The sequence below is a fragment of the Lithobates pipiens genome, unplaced genomic scaffold (assembly GCF_037356315.1).
Source record: "Lithobates pipiens isolate NorthernLeopardFrog02 unplaced genomic scaffold, aLitPip1_a1.2 Scaffold_13, whole genome shotgun sequence".
NCBI lineage: Eukaryota > Metazoa > Chordata > Amphibia > Anura > Ranidae > Lithobates > Lithobates pipiens.
The window spans coordinates 199585017-199606185 of NW_027507718.1; the positions used below are offsets into that span (position 1 = coordinate 199585017).

The 21169-nt window shown below is 41.4% G+C and overlaps 1 protein-coding gene across 2 annotated transcripts in view; it reads right to left on the reverse strand.

The window, feature by feature from the left end:
* The window catches only part of RBPMS (RNA binding protein, mRNA processing factor), a 262358-nt gene that overhangs the window by 135250 nt on the left and 105939 nt on the right, over nt 1–21169 (reverse strand). For both annotated transcript variants that reach the window (XM_077476125.1, XM_077476124.1), the window contains exons 2-4: nt 13127–13204; nt 8188–8226; nt 3311–3373 (exon numbers count right to left, since the gene is read on the reverse strand). In XM_077476125.1, coding sequence (XP_077332251.1) covers nt 3311–3373; nt 8188–8226; nt 13127–13204 — 180 coding nt within the window. The remainder of the gene's footprint in view (nt 1–3310; nt 3374–8187; nt 8227–13126; nt 13205–21169) is intronic.

The window sequence follows — 21169 nt, forward strand, 5'->3', positions numbered from 1 at the left end:
ATGCAGCAGCCTCACCATCTCCTTCAATGCAGCAGCCTCACCATTGCCATCAATGCAGCAGCCTCACTATTTCCATCAATGCAGCAGCCGCATCATTGCCTTTAATGCAGCAGCCTCAACATTGCCATCAGTGCAGCCTGATCGATGCCCATCTGCAGCCTAGAGGGGACAGGGAGGGGGGTGGGACGACTGCCGACAGATTACATACAGTGAGAATCTCCTATGATAGACAGAACAGTGGTCCAATGGTGGCCCAGGAAACGGGACTTCCTATTACAGAGGCCGCTAAGTAAACAGGAGATTCTCACTGTATGTAATCTGACAACGCTCGTCCCTTCCCCCCTCCTTGTCCCCTCCAAGGCAGCTAAAATTGAAGTATTGGCGTATAACATGCACACACTATTTGCACCCGATTTTCAGGGTGAAAAAGTGAGTGTTATACACCAATGAATACAGTATTTATTTTTTGTGGCAACTACATTGCATAGGATTGCATAAGATTGTAAATGCAATTCTATAATTTAAAGACACTTCTGGAAAGTTATATGAACTCTTTTGTTTTGGGAAGCCTTTATTCATTGTTTGCAATGCCCTGGCATGTGTACAGCAGAGTCAGAAGACGCAACCACAATCTAAATGGTGTTCTGCAAGCCAGGGAACAAGGTCACTTGGAAACTTAAATGGAAAAGAAGAACTTCTATGATTACCTTTCCAACCCATTTTTTTCAAACTCCCCTGTGGCTGCCAGTATTCCCCATCTCTGGGTGGGGGATTAGCTGTCCCTTTGCCAAATGCGTTATTTCCTCTCTTCAAGTCATCTGTCCCTACAGGGAAACCACAGCATGTCGTGGGGGGAACTAATTGGTATATCTAGAAGTGGCAGATACCCACACCAGCCAGGTAGCATCAAAGGGGTAGTGTTTAAAAACATGGGCCACTGTAAAGGTAAGCAGATATTTTACAGGCTCTTTTACAGACAAGTGACTCTGGGTTGAATAGGCCACTTTAAGCACTTCCATTTTGTTAAGCCCAACATAACCCCTGTAAACAATAAGCAACTCCTTATTTTATGATGATGTTATAACATACATGAAGGTGTCTGAGCATCATGTATGATGAAATCATTTGTTTGCAAAGGGCCAATGATAATCTAATAATAAAATGCAGCCCTGCAGTACATAAATGCTCATAGACTTGCACCTCTGCTAGTAACAAGGACATTTAAGGACAAGACCTCAAAGCTGGTCATACGCACTGGTCATAGTCCATGAATAGCCTGCTATTGGTTATAGAATCTGCTAGGTCACTGCCTGCAGTCAATCACAAGAAGAGAGTGGACCTGATGGGAATTGATTCCTCAGCTTCCACATCAGGCACCATTTACCGTCAGCATTGGAAGGGGGTAGCGGTGGTAAACATGACGCTCTGCTACACAGTATACAGAGACGGGCACCCTGTCTGTTTCTGTATGCCAACATATAATTAACCTCTGGTTTATTATCTACAAACTCGTAATTCTGTTTTAATTTAGCACAGCCATAGTGCCACTTTGCAAAAGTGTCACTATTAAGATCTATCTGAATCTGCTGAATGTGTTAATCAAGCTACCAAAACTGCCGGCAGGGATTTTTGAATCTGGTACAGGCTGTTAAAGTCATTCACATCACCAATAAAGTGTTGATAGTCCATTACTGAATTCCCCCACAATATTTTCCCCAAAGATGACAAATAGAATACAAGTAGACCATATGCCCTCATTTTTACAATGAGTGTTACATGCTGCACTATGCTCTAGTTTGTTATTGTACTCTATAACTATAAGCAGGCTAATTCAATAATGCAGGATGCATGTGGTGTTTAAATTACTGTGCAATTGCTACTTCTAATTATTAAATTTAAACTGAAAGTGTTAACCGTGAGGAACTACTCCTGGAAATAAAATGCAATAGGCCTAATTTACAAAGCTTTAACAAAAGGATAAGGCTCTTTATTTAAGTAATTGGTCACAACTGTTACTTTTTTTTAGAAAAATACAAATCCTTATCCTGGTGTGTTTACTGAGAAAAAAAGATGTGCGTGAACTGAAAAAAAAAAAAATATCAGTGGTTAAAAAGCTATTTCATGCATCAATTAGCAGCTTCACACCTTTACCATTTTATATTAATTTAAATGAATGTTTTTAAAAATTACTGTGTGATAAAATATGCAGTGCAATTAACATAACTCATGCACCTTATTGACTTCGTAGAAAAGAGAAGCATTAATACAGGCTTACAAAATTATTTTTAATTCGATAAAATACTTCTTATTCTATGCATAAATTGCAAGAGAAAATTTTGCATACCTCCCAACTTACTGTACAAAAAAATGATTGGTTAAGCCCATAAGTGCTTATTTACCACTATTATATCTTTATATAGGATTTTGGAATTTACAAAAGCATCAATTTAGAAATTAGATGAAAAGTTTAGCACTGAAAAACACATTTTGATAAATAAGTGGTGCATTTTCTATACAACTATATAGATCAGACCACAATGATAATACAAATACAGATGAAGGAGGGACAGAGAGACTTTGTTCTGAATGAGGGACAGTCTCTCAAAACCAGGGACAGTTGAGAGTTATGTATTTGATATATTGTTTTATAAAAGATATTGGAAGAGAATGCCTAGGGCTGCTCTAAACATGCTCCCGGCATGAGAAATTAGGACTACCTCGGTACCCAAGGATTAGGACAAAGTTATAAAAATTAACAATTGATTAGAAAAAAAATCATACTTAAAAACACTTGGTACATGAGCTCATAAACCGTGCATAATAGGTACAGATGAACCCCATAAGTGATATGGGGAGCTGAGATGTATATCTTGATGAGGACACGTCATGATATACATCTCAGCTCCCCATTTCACTTACAGGGTTCATTTGTTCGTTTGGAGACATCTGTACCTATTATGCACGGTTGTAATCAACTGTTTATAATGTTTTCTAATAAATTGTTAATTTGTATTATTTCTCATTATGCCAGGGACATTGGGGCAGCACTAGGCATTCTCTTCCAATATCTTAATACAAAGGATGATGGTACCCGCCCCTACTTCTAGAATAATTTGACTGCAGGCTTTTATTCTATTTTATAAAAGATAACATTACAATGCCTCTTTAAATGATGTCATCCTGTATTGAGAAAAGTAATATCTACAACTTGGCACTTGAATCTAAGTGATCACAAACAAGTATGATCTTACACCAATCACCCAAAATATATTTGTCATATAAGGCATAAAGACAGCAGTGTGTTACTTACATTTAATGCATTCTTGGCAGCTTCTGCTTCTGATCGACTATCAAAACTAACAAATCCAACAGGCTGTAAATGAAAAAGAAAAGTGCCATTAGAAAGAAAAAAATTGATTCTTTATTGAGTGACGTAAAACAGAGTTCCGCCTAAAAAAAATAAAAAATAAAAGTCAGCAGCTACAATTACTGCAGCTGCTGACTTTTTAAATAAGGACACTTACCTGTCCAGAGCACCCGCAATGCCCTCACCCGAAGCAGGGCCCCTCTCTCGCCTCTGGCATTGCTAGCAAGGGAATCAGGAAGTGAAGCCTTGCAGCTTCACAGCTTGATTCCCTACTGTGCATGCACAAGTCGCGCTGCGCGTTCTGAGTGGTCCCTGCTGTCTTCTGGGACCTGTGTGTCTCCCAGAAGACAGTGGGTGGGACGGAGGAGGGGCCGGACATGGCATAGATCGCTGCAGATACTTCAGCAATCTTTCGCAGGAAGTGGGAGCAAATACCTGTATTAGACAGGTATCTGCTCCCCCCTCCACCTGAAAGGTGGCAAATGTGACACTGGAGGGGGGGATGAATCTGGACAGCGGAAGTTCCATTTTTGGGTGGAACTCCGCTTTAAAGACAGTTTCTAAAATAGTGACAATATACTTTTGCTCCACATCCTGCAATCAGAGGCAATTGGTGTCAGAAGAAGGAATTATACCGCATTTCAGTGGGAGGAATATTGCCCCATCATTGGCATCAGTGGGAAGAATAGTGCCCCATCATTGTTATCAGAGGGAAGAATTGTGTCCCATCAATTGTTGTCAGTGGGATGAATTGTGCCCCATTACTGGAGTTAGTGGAAGGAATGGAGCTTCATCGCTTGTAGCAGTGGAACGAATAGTGCCCCATCATTGGTATCAATGGGAAGAATTGTGCTCCATCATTGAGTGTAGGTGAGAAGAATAGTGCTCCATCATTGGTGTCAGTGGGAGGAACATTGCCCCATCATTGGTCTCAGTGGGAACAATTGTGCCCCACTGCTGGTGTCAGTGAAAGGAATAGAGCCTTATCGTTGGTGTCAGTGGAAGGGATGATGCACCATCATTGGTGTCAGTGGAAGGAATAGTGCGTCATGTTGGTGTCAGTGGAAGCAATAGTGGCTCATGTTGGTGTCAATAGGAGGAATAGTGCCTCATTTCAGTGGGAGGAATAGTGTTCCAAGGACTGGATAAATGCAGTTTGGGGGCCACTGATCTAGAAAAAAAATCACTAATATCCTTGCAACATAGAGTTAATCTGGGGAAAGGGTGAAATATTTCTTAGCAAAGCTGGGTTTTAAATCTAAAGCATAATACCCAGGGGCCAAGTTGGGTTGGAAACTCTCTGCTGTCAGACTGCTGTACCTTAGAAATATGAGCAGTGCTCTCTGTCTCCGCAGTTTTCATAAATATTCCACTCACAGGGCTTTAAACCTGGGAAAGAAAGATCTTAAGACAGGTAAACTGTTGCCGTTATCCAATATCTAACTGCCATCTATATTTCACTAGATTTTCTGTATATATTCTCTGAGTTTGAGCCATGTTGATGTTACTCGCAGACTGGAAACTTGGCAACAACTACAATATAGAAATGTTTGACCCTTCCAGGTCTCATTGGTAATTAAAAAATGTGTCCCTGTGGTGCTTTTTGAGTCATCCCAATACCATTATAATGAAGGTTTATCACCATAAACACATGGTTGTAGTGCATATGTTTTTTTGATCATCTTATGAATGTATTTAATCAAGTCTGATAATTGTGAAGTGAAGAGGAACGTTATATTATCAGCTTGTGCAGGCCAAGAACATTATTAGTGTCTCATTTTACTTTTCGTGAGCTAATAAGAATACTCGCTGACCATGAATGACCTGTCTTTGACATAGAAAACATCAAAGAACAAGGATTTATTTAAATGGATTCCTGGTTAAAATTGAAAGTTCATTCGGGTCTGACCTGGAGATGAAACATGAAGTGTCACCCACCTTCCATTTCCTTACCAATCACTTTGTCAACCACGTGACCATCTTCCCAGTGATATTTGCATCACTTGAAAAAGGCTAAAATAGCATCTAGCATAAGGTGACCAGATTTTTTAAATGAAATCCGGGGACATATTTTTATTTAACTAGTAATGGTGGCAATTAGCGACTCTCTGCCTGTCGCCTCACAGCCTGTCAAGTCTTACTCTTCAGGCCTCAGCTACTACTGGGTGGGGAGCGGAGGAAGAGCACTCTGCCAGGGAAGGCAAGGAGATGGGCAGGTGGCTGGCCAGGACATGAGCCAAGGCAGAAGAACATGCAAGCAGGAGCAGAACGGGCATGCACCAGAAACTGAAGAAATATTCTCTCCGCTCCGACCAGCACATGATCATCAGAAAGGGGAACAGATAATGAAAAAAATACACCCCCACCCCCTAATCTAGTAGCGGGGGGGGGGGGTTGGAGTAATTCAGATTTTTTTTTTTAATCTGCACTGACTGTCTTTGAAATTACCCCAACCCCTGTTCAAATCCAATCCGGGGACAAAACCGGGGACAGACTTGGTTCGGGGACAGTTTCCTCAATCCGGGGACTGTCTGGTCACCCTGATCTAGCACCAGATATATTTATTCATATTAAGTCCTCTGTGTAGATTGCACACTTATTGATGGTGTGCGCTTGACCATGTATGGAGAAACACTACAGACAGTGATATGGAAAAACACTGAAAGCTGGACTCACGTGCAGGAGACCACGGGTATCTTGCAGCACTGGGGTGCTGGACTACATAAAGGCAGAAGTACTAGCAGAAGTCACTTGCAGCAGCACTGGGCTGCTGGATTCACAGGAAGGAAGAGCTCCAGGGACACTTTGCAGCACTGGGGTGCTGGACGCACAGGGAGACAAGAGTGAAAAAGTTCCTAGTGGGGCTGGGGTGCTGGAACTCACTGGAACCCAGGGATGACAGGACACACATGTGCTCAGGGGTCCCAGCGGCTGTAGGTAATTAGGTATGCTACATGCAGTTGGAGCGCAAAAAAAGGATACTTCCTCCTGCATGCAGCAGACTGATGAAATTATCTCATTCTAGGCAAAGTCACTTGTTTAAAAGTCAAGTAGTGCTTTTTTAATAATAAAAGGTACAGCTTTTTTGATTGATCATAATGTTGCTGTATAAGAAGGTCATAGGCGTGCGCACAGGGTGTGCCAGGTGTGCCAGGGCACTCCCTAGTCAGTGCGCATTAGCATTATCACACTTTTTTTAGCAATGGGGATGGGAACAGTTTCCCTCTTACTGGCTCTGCCATAAGAGAAGTGCTTACAAACTTCTCTTCCACTGTGCCTGCAGGGAGATCAATGTGCCTGGACCATATATACTGTACAGTAGGTAGACACACAAAAACCCATGTGTGTTTGAGCTTTGGGGTGCACACCCTAATGTAATAGGCTGTGCACACCTATGAAGAAGGTACAGTATTTAAAGAATTTATTTATGCAACTCTAGTAAGGTTACTGAAAGATCCACTTTCTATCTGATAGTACATTAGACTGCACAATCTGAATACCAGACTTTAATATCAGGTCTCTGTTCGGACATTCTGCCTTTTCAGATTGCACAAGACTCCCCTGCCAGCTGGTGACAGAAAGCCTCCAACGCTTCTGGCAGTGTTGGATGTAGCAGAAAATAGAAGGAATTCTTCTGTAAAAAATGGGGGGGGGGGCAAATTAACAGCAGAAAAACTTTTTTTGTAACTGCTAAATACTTACGTTACTAAGGTATGTTAAATATTCTATGTACAGAATGGTAAAATGGTCACTTTAAAGTTGAACTCTAGTCATATATAACATACATACATAATGGAACTCTGGAACATATTTTTCATGCATTTATTTTTCTTTTTTTTTATTGATTTACTTGACTTTATTTTAACCTCTTTTAGTTTCCTGTACAGAAGCACTCAGACCGGGAGTGGCAGTACTTGGAGCCAATCAGATGAGCTGCATGCAAAAAACAAACATAGTGAACAGAGGGATAACCTCATCAGGCGTCAGCAGCTCCCTCATTGTCCAATCACTTAGCTGGTGGTTGGGTGATGTCAGCGGTGTGTTGCTTAAATAGGCAAAACCAAAAATGACATATTTAAAGTGGTTGTAAAGACAGAAGGTTTTTTACCTTATTGCATTTTATGCAGTTAGGCTGGATTTACGCCTATGCATTTGCCATGGTTTCCTATGGAACACGTTCTGTAGTGCAATTCTGCAAAATGCAAAAAGCACTACAAATGCATAGGTGTGAATCAGGACTAAGATAAATAAACCTTCTGCATGCAGCCCCTCCTAAATAAGTACCTGGGCCCCATCTCGATTCAGCAATGTGCACAAAAGCAGAGGCTTTCTCGGCTCTCTCACTCTTAATTGGCTCAGACACAGCAGCTGCTGTCAATCAGAGCCAGTGATAAGATATGGTCTCATGGACACACAGTGCTGGGCTCGGGAATGAACATGTATAAATGCCCCCCCTAGAAAGTGCTCGTTAGGGGAGCACTTGGCAGGGGGGAAGAGCCATGTGTGGTTTCATTGTAGATTTATGAGTGTTGTCACCCTACTTATAATGCTGGCTGGATGAGTGAAGAGACATCTCGCTCATCCACCCAGCGAGAGAGAGACACATGGATGTAGGAAAGGATTTCATATCCTGTTTGGCCAGCATAGTGAAAACTCATAGGTGGCAAAATTGTGACATGGCCCTTAGGGTGGCTATTATCTATTATTGTGTGCATTCAGGTGCAGTCATCTAAGCCTGGCTCTGTTCCTGAATCTAAAGTTCAGGTAATTCATATACAGTAATGAGGTCTATGAAATATAATGAGAATACATCCACTTACCTGCTTTGATGTGAGCTTTATTAATGAACCTTCATAACCCTAAAAAGCAAAAAAGAAAACCAATTTGAAAACTCATTTTTTTAAAGTCAGAATAAAGCAGAACAACAGCTATTTACATAGGTGCTATGTAAAAAGCTGTTGTCCCACTCCATTCTGGCATAAGAAACAAAAAGCAACATAAACATCTAAAATATAAAATTCCAAAAACTGTTTTGTTTGGATAATACATATGCTGCAATCAGTATAATAAGATGCCTTGGATTAGGGGTCTCAAACTGGCGGCCCTCCAGCTGTTGCGGAACTACAAGAGCCATCATGCCTCTGCCTGTGGGAGTCATGCTTGTAACTGTCAGCCTTGCAATGCGTCATGGGAACTTGTAGTTCTGCAACACCTGGAGGGCCGCCAGTTTGAGACCCCTGCCCCAGATAGTGTTTAGCTGTTTAACACCCTATAGCCTTTTACATTCAGGCCCTAAGGCATATCTGTGCAGAGTGGTTTTCGGTGCATTGTGACTTAAGTGCTTTTTTATGTGCTTTTTTATGTGCATTAACATCGGATGCCATAATACGTAGACTTCATCAAAGATGTAGCAAGTAGGATTTTTTTTGTTTTTTTTAAACATACTGCACGTAAAATGCAGAAGTGTGAACAGGGCCTTAGTGCAAATTTGTAGTACAGTATTATCAGAATACAAAGAAAAGTGCATACTGACATAATACAGATTTTTTACTCTAGCAATCTGCATAAAAAAACAGAACACATCCATCTTGCTTATATATCAAGTAGTAGGAAACCCTGTGTGAACCTCTGGAAGAGATTTGTTCGCCAGAGTGATCTCAGTAATTAATTCCAGAATTTGCAAATGACAGTCAGTATAGAAATTACAAAGCTGTTACATTCTGAACAATGAAGATTTGATTACAGGAGACTCCAATGGTCTAGGACAGCCTTTCTCTACCTTTTCAACACAGAGGAACCCTTGAAATAACTTTCCAGTCTCAAGGAACCCCTGTTAAAAATTACTAAGTCTAAAACTCGTGATACATAAGTGTGATGGTCAGTGGTAAGCATGCCCCTTACACTTGTGGTCACTGAGAAGAATTACCCCCTTACAGATAGCTAAAAAGATCAATGGTGTCAGTGGGAACTTATCTGAGAGGCAGAAATTCTAATTTCTCAAGGAACCCCTAGCAACCTCTGGAGGAACCCTAGGGTTCCACGGAACCCTGGTTGAGAAACCCTGGTCTAGGATATGTTTACACCTGCGGTTGGAAGGGAGGTAAAAACACACAGTTAAGACACTGCAAAAGCAGTGGATGAGGTTGTACATATGTTGCAGCTCTGATTATTCCTATTCTAACTGAATGAGGCTGCGCCACAATCACCCTGCAAACCATATGCAATGCACGTGGTTGTGGCACAGTGGTGGTGTGGTAGGGGTTGAAAAAGGTGGTAAGGAGGCCCCATAACACCTCCTCAATGCCATGCTGCTGCAATAAACTGCTGCTCACTGTGTAAATTACCCCTCTAGCCTTTTTCAGCCACGGCTTTCACAGTATAAGGCCAGCCATACATGGTTCAAACCGTTAATGGACAGGCTGAATGTACCAAGTTGATTGATCGATCAACTTGGGTACAACCAGCCTGCCGGATTAGCTTCTGATTATCGCAAGTGGCTGCCATAGCCGCTAGTGATGATCACTGTCTTCTCCCGGCAGGGCCAGCTTCCCCGCCCACCCCTGCTGATTCCCCTGTCACCCCTGTCTGTGTTGATGGGGGAATCATGTAAATTTCTTTCCGATAACCAAAGAAATTAGCACTGTGTATGCCCAGCCTAGGTCTTCTTTAAAATTCACCATTCTATCCATTCTATTCTATTCATTTTCACATGCTTCCTGAACTGTTCATAATACCTCTGCTGAAAAATGTCCAAAAGAGGCCATACATACTTTAATTTATAGAATCTGAAAATAAACATGTTGTGCTGCGCTCTCGTTCTCTCTTTTTAGAAAACCCATAATGCATTATGAGTCCAGTGTCATAAGTTTACCCTGTGTTAAAATATTATTTATAAAATAAAGTTGTTTTTTCATATATGTAGCACCCTTTGGTTGTGCTAGGTATTGGTATAGAATTGTAGTGTAGGTAAATTTATTTAGCTCAGGGCTAAGCTTGAGCTGTGAATCTGGATCAGGGTTCAGTAACTCAGGGCTGGATGGCTCATCCTAGCAGCTTCTCTGGTGCCTCCCCCTGTTTCTGGGACATTGGAGAATGTTCTGGACATAGTGGGTGGAGGTTAGGAGGAGCTGTTTGGATTATTTATAAGGCCCACAGGAGGAAAAGTACAAGCTGGACACTGTAATGTTGCTACACAACCAAAGGGTTTTGAGTTCCTGTCTGTAATGGGCTATTGCCTTTAATCTGACTGAGTGATTGTCAGGTCTTCAAACAGTGGTCTAGCTGGGTTCTGCAAGCAAGTGTGTGGCACCTTTCAGGGGGGAGGGGGGTGCAGATACCTGTTTAAGACTGGTATTTGCACCCACTTCAGGGCTTAGACTCCCACGGGAGTCTATGCCTCTTCCTGTCCCGCTGCGCTGTCTGCTGGGACACACACGGTCCCAGAGACAGCGCGGAGCATTCTAATTGCGCTGCACAACTCGCGCATGCGCAGTAGGGAACCGGGAAATGAAGCCGCAATGCTTCACTTCCTGATTCCCTCACCGAAAATGGCGGCGGCAGCAGCCGAGAGCCGAGCGATCGATCGGCCTCGGCTGCCGACATCGCTGGACTCCAGGAAAGGTAAGTGTTCATTTATTAAAAGTCAGCAGCTGTAGTATTTGTAGCTACTGGCTTTTAATCATTTTTTTTCGGGTGGACTCCCTCTTAAGTGGGCATCCCATAACCTCCCATCCCTATCCAAGTTATTAACCCTCGATAAACCAAAAAAGAACAGACACAGACTGTTCTCTGCCTGTGGAAATTCAATGTGCCTGGCTGTGCAGGGTGGTGGATCCCAGTTCACCTGCGGTCCTTAAGGGGGGTGTTCTACATATATAAAAAGTAAAATAGAGAAAGACCAGTTTTAAAATGAATAAAAAACTTGAAAAGTACCCTAAACCTTTAGTCTTACTTTTAGCAGAAGCTGCTGTTCACCAATTCTACTTTATGGAGGTCAATCCAGAAACCCAGCCCATTGCCATCAAACAAGGTTTTCCAAATATTGGGAATATATTCAAGATGGATTGGTTTTTTGCTTATAATGTTGATTTCCAGCAAATTAAAAGCTTTTAATAATGCACTGTGCTTGTGTGTTGGTGGTTTTAAATTGGTTCCTGTTATGTTGTGATGGAAGGCAACATCCTTAACAATTTACTCAGCTGTTAATTTTTTTAGTTCAGCATGTCTCAATCTTCATTTAAAGCATAGATGGATTTTCAGTTTAAATCAGCTAAATATATTCCAGGTTCTTACAAAAGATGTAAAGTCATACGGTACATTTGTTTTTAAACCAAAACTGCCATGGCCTGAGTAGGGAAGCCTGTTCTATGCCAACACACTGTATAAAAGGGTCCATGCTGTCTGTATGGAAGCAGTGGTCTTTCTGCAGAGTTCAACCAAGCCCCCTGCTTACCCATGCAGCAGGGAGCATGAGCTTTGCTTGTTGTAGATCTATAAGCATGACTTAGCAGGTGGTGTGTTGGACCTCTGCAGTGGGACCACTGATTGCACTCATAGAGAAAGTGTCCTTCTCTTCTAAATAAGGTAACTTAGTGGACAGAAGAATGGTAGTTTGAGTGTTTTAGAGAAACTAGTTTTCCAGGGGAACACTACAAAAGGTATTCTGGATAGGACCATAAATAATAGGCATTTTGTGGCTCCTGCTCTTAGGCATGACTTACTAACTGATAATCCGGAATACTTTTTATTTAACCTCCCTGGCGGTATGATTATTTCGGATTTTAGGTGCTAAAAGCAGTACAATTATTTTGCATGAAAATTTGGCATTTTATATTGTAGTCCTGTAATTCTTAGGAATAACTCAGAGTCTAGCAGAGTCTAGCAGACAATCTGGGTATGATAAAGTTTGAAAAATGAAATCATAAATTATAATATAATAAATAACTATAAATAATTATACTAAATAATAATATAACAATAATAAGAATTATTCAATAATGTAATCAAATCAAAAACACTGAAATTTGCTCAGTTGCAGAATTGTCACTGTCATTACTTTTCAATATTTGATGACGGATCTCCCCACAAATCTCTATCGCTAAATTCTGCGAGTGATTCTAATTTATTATTGCTGTTTTCTAGCTGGTCTAAAACCACTTTTGATGTAAAGGGACATTTTTGGTTGCTATGGACAATCTCCAGTTTCCAGGCATAAAAAACAGTTTTTGTAATATAAAACTGCATGCAGGACACTGGGCAGACCACTAGGGACAAAGGGGATGTGAAATTATTACATACAGGAATGTAATATGTAAGATTACATTATACTGTATGTATACTGTGTGTTTCACTTTTTTGAATGTGGTGCCGATCTCCGTCCCCATGCGTCGCAACGCTCGCAGGGAACGGAGATCGGCTCCATGATGAATCGAGCGGAGGACGAGCCGCTCGTACAGTGGGGGGACATCACTGGATCCAAGGGAGAAGGTAAGTAATGGTAAGATACGGTCCCGAGTCTGGCTCGGGGTTACCGCTTTTGGTGTAAAACTTCCACCCCGTGCCAGACTCGGGAATACCACCAGGGGGGTTAAAGCCAAAAGCATATAGGTTGGTATTCTTCATTATCCTTTAGCAGGCAAATACTCTCCAAGTAGATTAAAGTCTTATCTTGATTTAGTTCACAATCACAAAATAGTATAGAGTTTATCTTTCAAAAACCTGGACATAAGTACTTAAAATGAAAAGATGTCTAGTAAATACCTTGAATGGTCTGAATAGTAAGTACAGCTCCCGGGGTTTAATATCTAAAGGTAATCCACTAACAAACAGCGTCCTCACCTAAAAAAGAAAAACAGAAAAACGTAATAAAGCAACTTTTATAACTGATCATTATTTAGAATTAGCATAATTGATCTTTGAGAGAATAACAATCCATATATATATATATATATATATATATATATATATAAATATATAGCTTTTAAGAAAAAATTGTTATACGTGGACTTAGATCTGGACCTACAGTTTACCGGATATCTGTATTGTTGTTGGAAAATAAATCTGAGAACGTATCTGGCTCAACTTTATGGATGTAGCTATACTAAATATTATGTGGTGTTAATATCTAGATCTATAGATATAATAATTAATTGTACTCTTGTTTTGTACATATGTATGTTTGAAATAACTGTACCCCAGTTTTATATACTTTTTTACCAATAAAACAAGATAAAAATTATTAATAATTTCTTAGATTTATTACTTGTGTGCCTGTAAAGTCCATCACATCTAGTATTCAAATTTTCAAATATATACCTAGACTAAACAAAGGAAAAAACTTGTTGAAGTATATCAACATTTTGCAAGTAAAAGTTCTGCTGTTTGCTGCATTTATTATCTTTGGCGTGACAATTAAATTTGTATTAATTTCCTTTTTAATCAATTTGTTTATATAGAGTAGTACAGTTTGGTTCTAATCACATTTACTGGCAGTGTTAGATCATGGAGAACTAGCCATCCTGCTTAAAGTCTTAAATAATTTACATCCAAAATACTTTTGGATATAAATGTCTGTGTTGGCAATTGTAGGTAATAAGTTTTCCCCTTTGTTTAAGGGCAAATATGAGCTAATAGAGGAAACAAAGCAAATTGTTCTTTCCAACGCTGTCAATCAGGGCATCTTAGGTAGTAAGGTAAAAAAACATCTGTCCAGCTATAAAATACTTCTGGAAACAATAAAACGCAAATGCTTTGCAATTTTATTTTTTATTTTTTTTGATGTCTACTCTTTCTAACCAGGATACATTGTATCTGAGATAAACAAACTATTATCAAAAGCAAAAGGGTTTTAATATTTCAGAAAAAAAAGATCTATTTTTATGAATTGTTTGTGCCTACACAGAATAACATAAAGGAAGCAAACAAATATACAAAAATAAGTTATATTAGCAAATCAGAGGAATAAATGCATAATCTCCTGAGCTCCACTAAAAGTAGACACACGGGGAGGCATTTACTAAAACTGGAGCCCCCCAGAAGCTAAACTGAATTACAGGTTTTGACAGGTGAAACATATCAGGTGTATATGCTGAAAGTACAATAAAGAGATACATAAGGGTTTATTTAATAAAACGGGAGAGTTCAAAATCTGGGGCTACAAAGCTTCTAACTTCAGTTTGTTCAATTAAGCTTTAAAGTAGATGTAAACCCGAAATGTTTTTTTTTTTTTATGTCATAATGTAGAGTGTACGATTTCCTATCATTTGAGCCCAGTCTTGCCACAAAGAGTTGAACCATCTCTGAGCAATCATCTTTTATTGTTCAGTGAGATAGATCTTGACAAACAGAGAAAAACTTTGTCAAATCCTTCCCCTTGCTGTGAGTGATGGGTGATTTACATATCTCGTGCACTAGCCTGAGACATGCATTATTTTTTAATTCCCTTCCACTCCTTTCTTCTGCTGCTCTGCCAGAATTGGATGTTCCACACCTCAGCATAATTTGACATGCCGAAGTCGTGTGGTTACTTTCCTGTCTTTTCACTGGATGTTAGAGATCATAGCAGAAGTTCAGTGTAATAAATACACAGGAGAAAATGCATGTTCACAAGGAGAGTGTAGAGGTGGGTGGGGAGTCTACTGACATCACAACTCCACCCACCGAGCTCCAGACAACAGACACACCCACAGAATTTGCAGTTGTTTGGGTCTCATAACAGACAGAGGGGATACATTTGACAGGTAGGGATACATGTATATCCTTCTAGATAACCCCTATGGCAGTAGTTTAGAAAGGATGACATTGGGTTTACATCCACTTTAACCAAAAAACCTGGAAGCTGACTGGATTCTGTGCTGAGCTGCACCAGATTTTGCACACACCAGCTTTAGTAAATCCCCCCTACGGAGTTGATTTTTAGGAGACTAGAAGGCTTAGTGAATGGGCTCTGTTGATTTCTACCATCTAAACATGTGCAAGCAAAAACGCTGTCTTTTTTAAAATTTCCATTTATTATTCTTTGCAAAGTGCAATTTCACCACATTCACTAGGCTCTGGAGAATAATCCATTGCAAAGTGAAAAGCCTATTTGCCTTTAGTAAAACAACCCTATGGTCTTTTGGTTTGCAGAGTGAAGACATTTTCCATAGCTAGGAAAATATCAACTATCTTAAAAGTCTGGCAGAAAACAGTTAAGCCTGATGAAGATACCAGTGAGGTTGAAATACTAATGCTGGAGAGTGTAAGATCTGGTGCAGTTGTGCATGGTACCCCCAAAAAAAAATGGAAGCTGGTTTTTATGCAGAGTTGCCCCAGATTTTGCACTTCAATTTTAGTAAATTAAACCCACTGTCAACGATTTCAAAGTGAATACACATCACAGAAGAGCACTCTACTTAAGGTCCTGCAATGTGGCTCTGTCAAAATCTGTAAACATTTATATAATTTATTCACATAAATAGAGCTTTTTTTCAGTGGTATTTGATCACCCCTGGGTTTTTATTTTTTATTATATAAATTAAAAAAGACAGAAAATCTAGAAAAAAAAAAACAATATGTTTTACTTCCTCTTAGGCCGCGTACACACGGGCGGACACACGGGCGGACATATACCATGTGACAGCGCCCCATTGTCCCTATATAAGTGGCCGCACAGCGCGGCTCTGGCATTCCGGCCGGAGAGAGCGACGTGTCAACATCTCCTGGAGAAGAAGAAGAAGAAGAACAAGAAGAACGGAAGGCGACAGCGGCGACAGCGGCGACAGAAGACCGGGCCACCGCCTCTAAAAGAGCTATAAGAAGGCGCGGTGGCCCGGCAGAAGAACCGAAGAGGGGGACAAGACCCCCGAAGTCGGGAGAAGAGGCCGGCGGCGGGGAGGAAGAAAGCCGGACTCCTCCGCTAGCAAAAGAGCTACAAGAAGATAGCGGAGGAGTCCGGCGAGAAGACCCCCGAAGACGGAAGACCCCCGGAGCTGTGCAATAAAATATTTTATCTCGTGTGTTGTGTTTTTTTTTGGGGTACTTTTATTTTACAGGTGAATGTGTAGGGGTACATTGTACCCCATACTCATTCACATAGGGTGGGGGCCAGTATCCGGGGGCCCCCTTATTAAAGGGGGCTCCCGGATTCCGATAAGCCCCCCGCCCGCAGACCCCGACAACCAACGGCCAGGGTTGTCGGGAAGAGGCCCTTCTCCCCATCAACATGGGGACAAGGTGCTTTGGGGTGGGGGGGCCGCGCGGCCCCCCCTTCCCCAAGGCACCCCCCATGTTGAGGGCATGCGGCCTGGTACGGCTCGGGAGGGGGGGCGCGCTCGCTCGCCCCCCTTTCCTGGCCGGCCGGGTAGCGTGCTCGGACAAGGGTCTGTTGTGGACTTTGGGGGGACTCCCATGCCGATTTTTTTTCGGCGCTGGGGTTCCCCTTTAAGTACATTCCAGGCGGCGGAGCCCGCGACGTCTCCGTCGCGGGCCCCGCCTACCTGCACACGCGCTCGAAATGAGCGGACTGTTGCCTCGTGTGTGGGCGAGTCCGTTCATGTCAAAAGTTGCGCGGACTTAGTACGACGAACAAAGTTTGCCGTATTTGTCCGCTCAAAAAGTGCCGTGTGTGGGCGTGTTCGTTCATTCAAAAGTTTGAGCGGACTGTTTGACGAACTTAGTTTCGGCAGACAGTCCCCGCGTGTGTACGCGGCCTTATAAAACATATCCAATAAAAAGAATAAAAGAAATCTAATTTATTCATAAATTTAGGCCAAAATTTATTCTGCTACATGTCTTTGGTAAAAAAAAAAACAACAATATTTGTAATACTACTAATGGCGGTGATCAGTGATTTATAGTGGGACTATGATAGCAATCTGACACTAACTGACACTGGGTGGGAACTAACTAACTGGCACGGACATCACCAGTGACATTACAGGCATACCCCACTTTTAAGTGCACAATGGGGTATATTTAATAAACCTAGAAAGTGCAAAATCAGGCTCACTTCTGCATAGAAACCAATGAGCTTCTAACCCCAGCTTGTTCAATTAAACTTTGGTAATAAAACATGAAAGCTCATTGGTTTCTATGCAGAAGTGAGCCTTATTTTGGACTTTCTAGCTTTAGTAAATAAACCCCATTATGCACTTAAAAGTGAGGTATGCCTGTAATGCAGTGATCAGTGCTAATACTGTACACTGTCACTGTACTAATGATGCTGGCTGGGAAGGGGTTAACATCTAGGTGCAAACAAAGGGTTAACTGTGTGTCTAAAAATGTGTAATGTGTGCTGCTGTTACTAATAGGTGTGGCTGTGTTTTCTCTCTGCCCAGCCACATCGCTGCTCTGTGTAGAGCCCTGTGCTGTTAGAAAGCACAAAGCGCTCTGTACTGTGATTGACTAAGCCAATCAGCAGGTCCCGGATATAAATCATTGGCCGGGACCTGCTAATCGACTTGTGCTGTAGTGAATGACAGCACAAAAGGGGCGGCTGGCATATGCACGTGTGCCCCCTACCCGGAAATGCTGGATTAGCTGCATGTACAGGAACCAGTCCAGTGGGGCAAATAGCAATATATGATTAGGCATTGCTCATCACAGCATTCACAGATTCTGCCTTCTGAGCTAAAGAGGTGACGACGGAAGGAAGTTTCAGGAGGGGCGGAGTCATCACAGGAATCACTGCCTGCATGCAGTAAGGTACCTTTGGATATGTAGTCCTTAGAAAACAGGGAGTCCAAGAAGGAGATCTTTTAAGTCAGCTTATATTAGATCGTCACATATGACCATTGTTTGTATCGTTATTACAGTGCTGATGTTATATAATGAAAGTGTATACTGTGACTATAGCAACATTTCGTTTTATATGAAATATTGTTTCTGTTTATGCCGCATGCCCCTGGGCCCCCCCCCCCCCCCTCCCTTCACCCTTCCTGGTCTATACAGTTGAATTATTTTGTGCAAATTTTGTAGCATTGTAGCGATATATCTATGGTTTTAATACGTTATATGTTGGTATGCTATATACCTTTTTCAATCAATATTCTTATAAGATGTACTACATGTTTGATACCTACTCTCTGTTTTCTGTTTGTATCTTTTTTCTTTGAAAAATGTAATAAAAAATATTTTAAATTTAAAAACAAAACAAAAAAAATATTTATTTAATTAACCGAGTGAGAGTATACTTTAGTCATTTTACCTTTAAATAGACTATCCCCCCTTCAGTCCATCATGAATGCTGCTGCCAGACTCATCCACCTTACAAACCGCACAATGTCTGCTACCCCTCTCTGCCAATCCCTCCATTGGCTGCCACTTGCCCAACAAATTCAATTCAAAATGCTAACACTTACTTACAAAGCCATCCACAATTCTGCCCCCAGCTACATCACTAGCCTAGTCTCAAAATACCAACCTAATCGCCCTCTTTGTTCCTCCCAAGACCTCCTGCTCTCTAGCTCCCTCATCACCTCCTCTCATATCCGCCTCCAGGACTTCTCCCGAGCCTCGCCCATCCTCTGGAATTCCCTACCCCAATCTGTCAGAATGTCTCCAAATTTATCCACTTTTAGGCGATCCCTGAAAACTTTCCTCTTCAGAGAAGCCTATCCCGCCTCCATCTAATAACTGCACGATTTTCTCCATTAGCTCATCCCCACAGCTATTACACTTTTGTATAACTTGACTCCCCCTCCTAGATTGTAAGCTCTAATGAGCAGGGCTCCCTGATTCCCCCCTGTATTGAATTGTATTGTACTATCTGCCCTAATGTTGTAAAGTGCTGCATAAACTGTTGGCGCTATATAAATCCTGTATAATAATAACAATAATAATAATTTTTAAAGGAGCAACATTCACTGACATAGGCTAATGGAATGTACAGTAAATTCATTCATACCGAGGGACTCTACATAGTTTATTGTAAACACACTGTATGAGAGGTGTATGAAGATTTATATTGGGACAGAATAAAGTAAATGTAAATATCTTCCCTACATTCCACTTCATACATTAATAACATTGTACAAATGAAGGCAACACTCCCTCATACAGAAGATAAGGGTCCATTCAGTTGCAATGTGGGAGACATGACCTGAAATAGTTTTCTTGAGCAGAGACCATAAAAAGAGACCCTTTCATGAAGTGTGATTAGACTTTCCTACAAGAGAAATATCACTTTAAATAAATAGACGACTTTGTCTGGGAGGTCATGTATGGGTTTCAATAGCTCTACAGGATCAGGTGCATTCTTATCTACCATCTACTCCCCCTAAAAACTAACAAAAAAACGCTCCAACAATGAATGGCATTTTTAAAGACTACAAAACACAACAGATATCTTGGGGAATGTTTCTAAAGCTTTAAATCCTTCTGTGTAATGATTAACTTTTATGGCGGCTACTCCTAACATGAAGATGAAAGGAAAGAATAGGGAGCATATGGAGAGAAAATGAGCGATTTTGGCAAGGAAACAAACGGTTGGCGATTTGGCACAGCGGCAAACTTTTCCTTCTTAAACCTTAAAGCCTACTTAAAAAAACGAATGGAAGTTTACCTGAAATAAAATACCTTAAAATCAAAAATCATGTGGAGTAGGAAAGAGTTCTAAAGTAAATCAACTTTCTAAAAATCAAGTTCCTTTTCTAAAGCCCAACTCCAGGAAAGTTAAAAATGATCCCGGATGCACCTGCGCTGCAAGGGTTAATAGCTTTAGTAGGTCTACGGGAGTTGTTAAAATAGATTTACTTACCTGATCCTCTCCTCTGTGCTGTTGGACTGTCCCTGCAGCATCTTCTCCCCTATGCTCTAGTGGTCTAAGGTCTTGCATTGGATGTGATGATGTCAAGGGACAGTCCACCGCTGGAGTGTGGGGGATCACCATCATCTGGGGGAGCGGAGTATCATGTAAGTTAGACCCCTTTCACACGGTTTTAAACGGTGCTATTTTTAGCGGCATTTTACCGCCAGATTTGCAGCACATTTCAGCTGCTAGCAGGGCGCTTTTACCCCCCACTAGCGGCCGAAAAAGGGTTAAAACCGCCCACAATACACCGCAATGGCTGCGTTTTGCCGGCGGTAATACAGCGCTGCCCAATTGATTTCAATGGGGAGCAGCGGTGGAGGAGCAGTAAACACACCGCTCCTTCACCGCTCCAAAGAAGCTGCTGGCATTACTTTTCCTGATGTCCTGCCAGTGCACCGCTCCGGTGTGAAAGCCCTCGGGGCTTTCACACTGGAGACAAAGGAGCAGCAGTTTGAGGGCAGATTGCAGGCGCTATTTCTAACGTTATAGCGCCTGCAAAACGCCCTCGGTGTGAAAGGGGTCTTATAGTGCTTCTCCTCTCCCCATGACTACACAAGCAGTTAACCCTACTGCAAGTGATCATGTTCAAATTTCCCAGAGTTGGGCTTTAAAGTGGAACTATACTGCATTTGAGCACCACAAACCAAAAATTCATTTTTTTTTAAATGTTCAAAACAAACCCATCCATGTTTCCATGCTTTATTTTGCTGGGAAAAACACCCCTCTAACATTTCTGGCCATGGCCATCTCGAGTATCGGAAGATGATTCATGTAGCATTTACTTCCTGGAACCCATCTGCCCTTAGCTCAGGCATAAAGGAGGGTGAGCTTAGCTGAGAAAACTCCTCCTCCCTTCCTGAAGACCACTGATATGTATGACATAATTTGCCTAGGCCTGGAAACCAGGAAGTAACTGAAGAAATATATATATTTAAAAAAGTTTAAAACAAGTAAATACTTTATTAACCACTTTCAGACCGGACCATTTTGCTGGTAAATGACCAGAGGTCTTT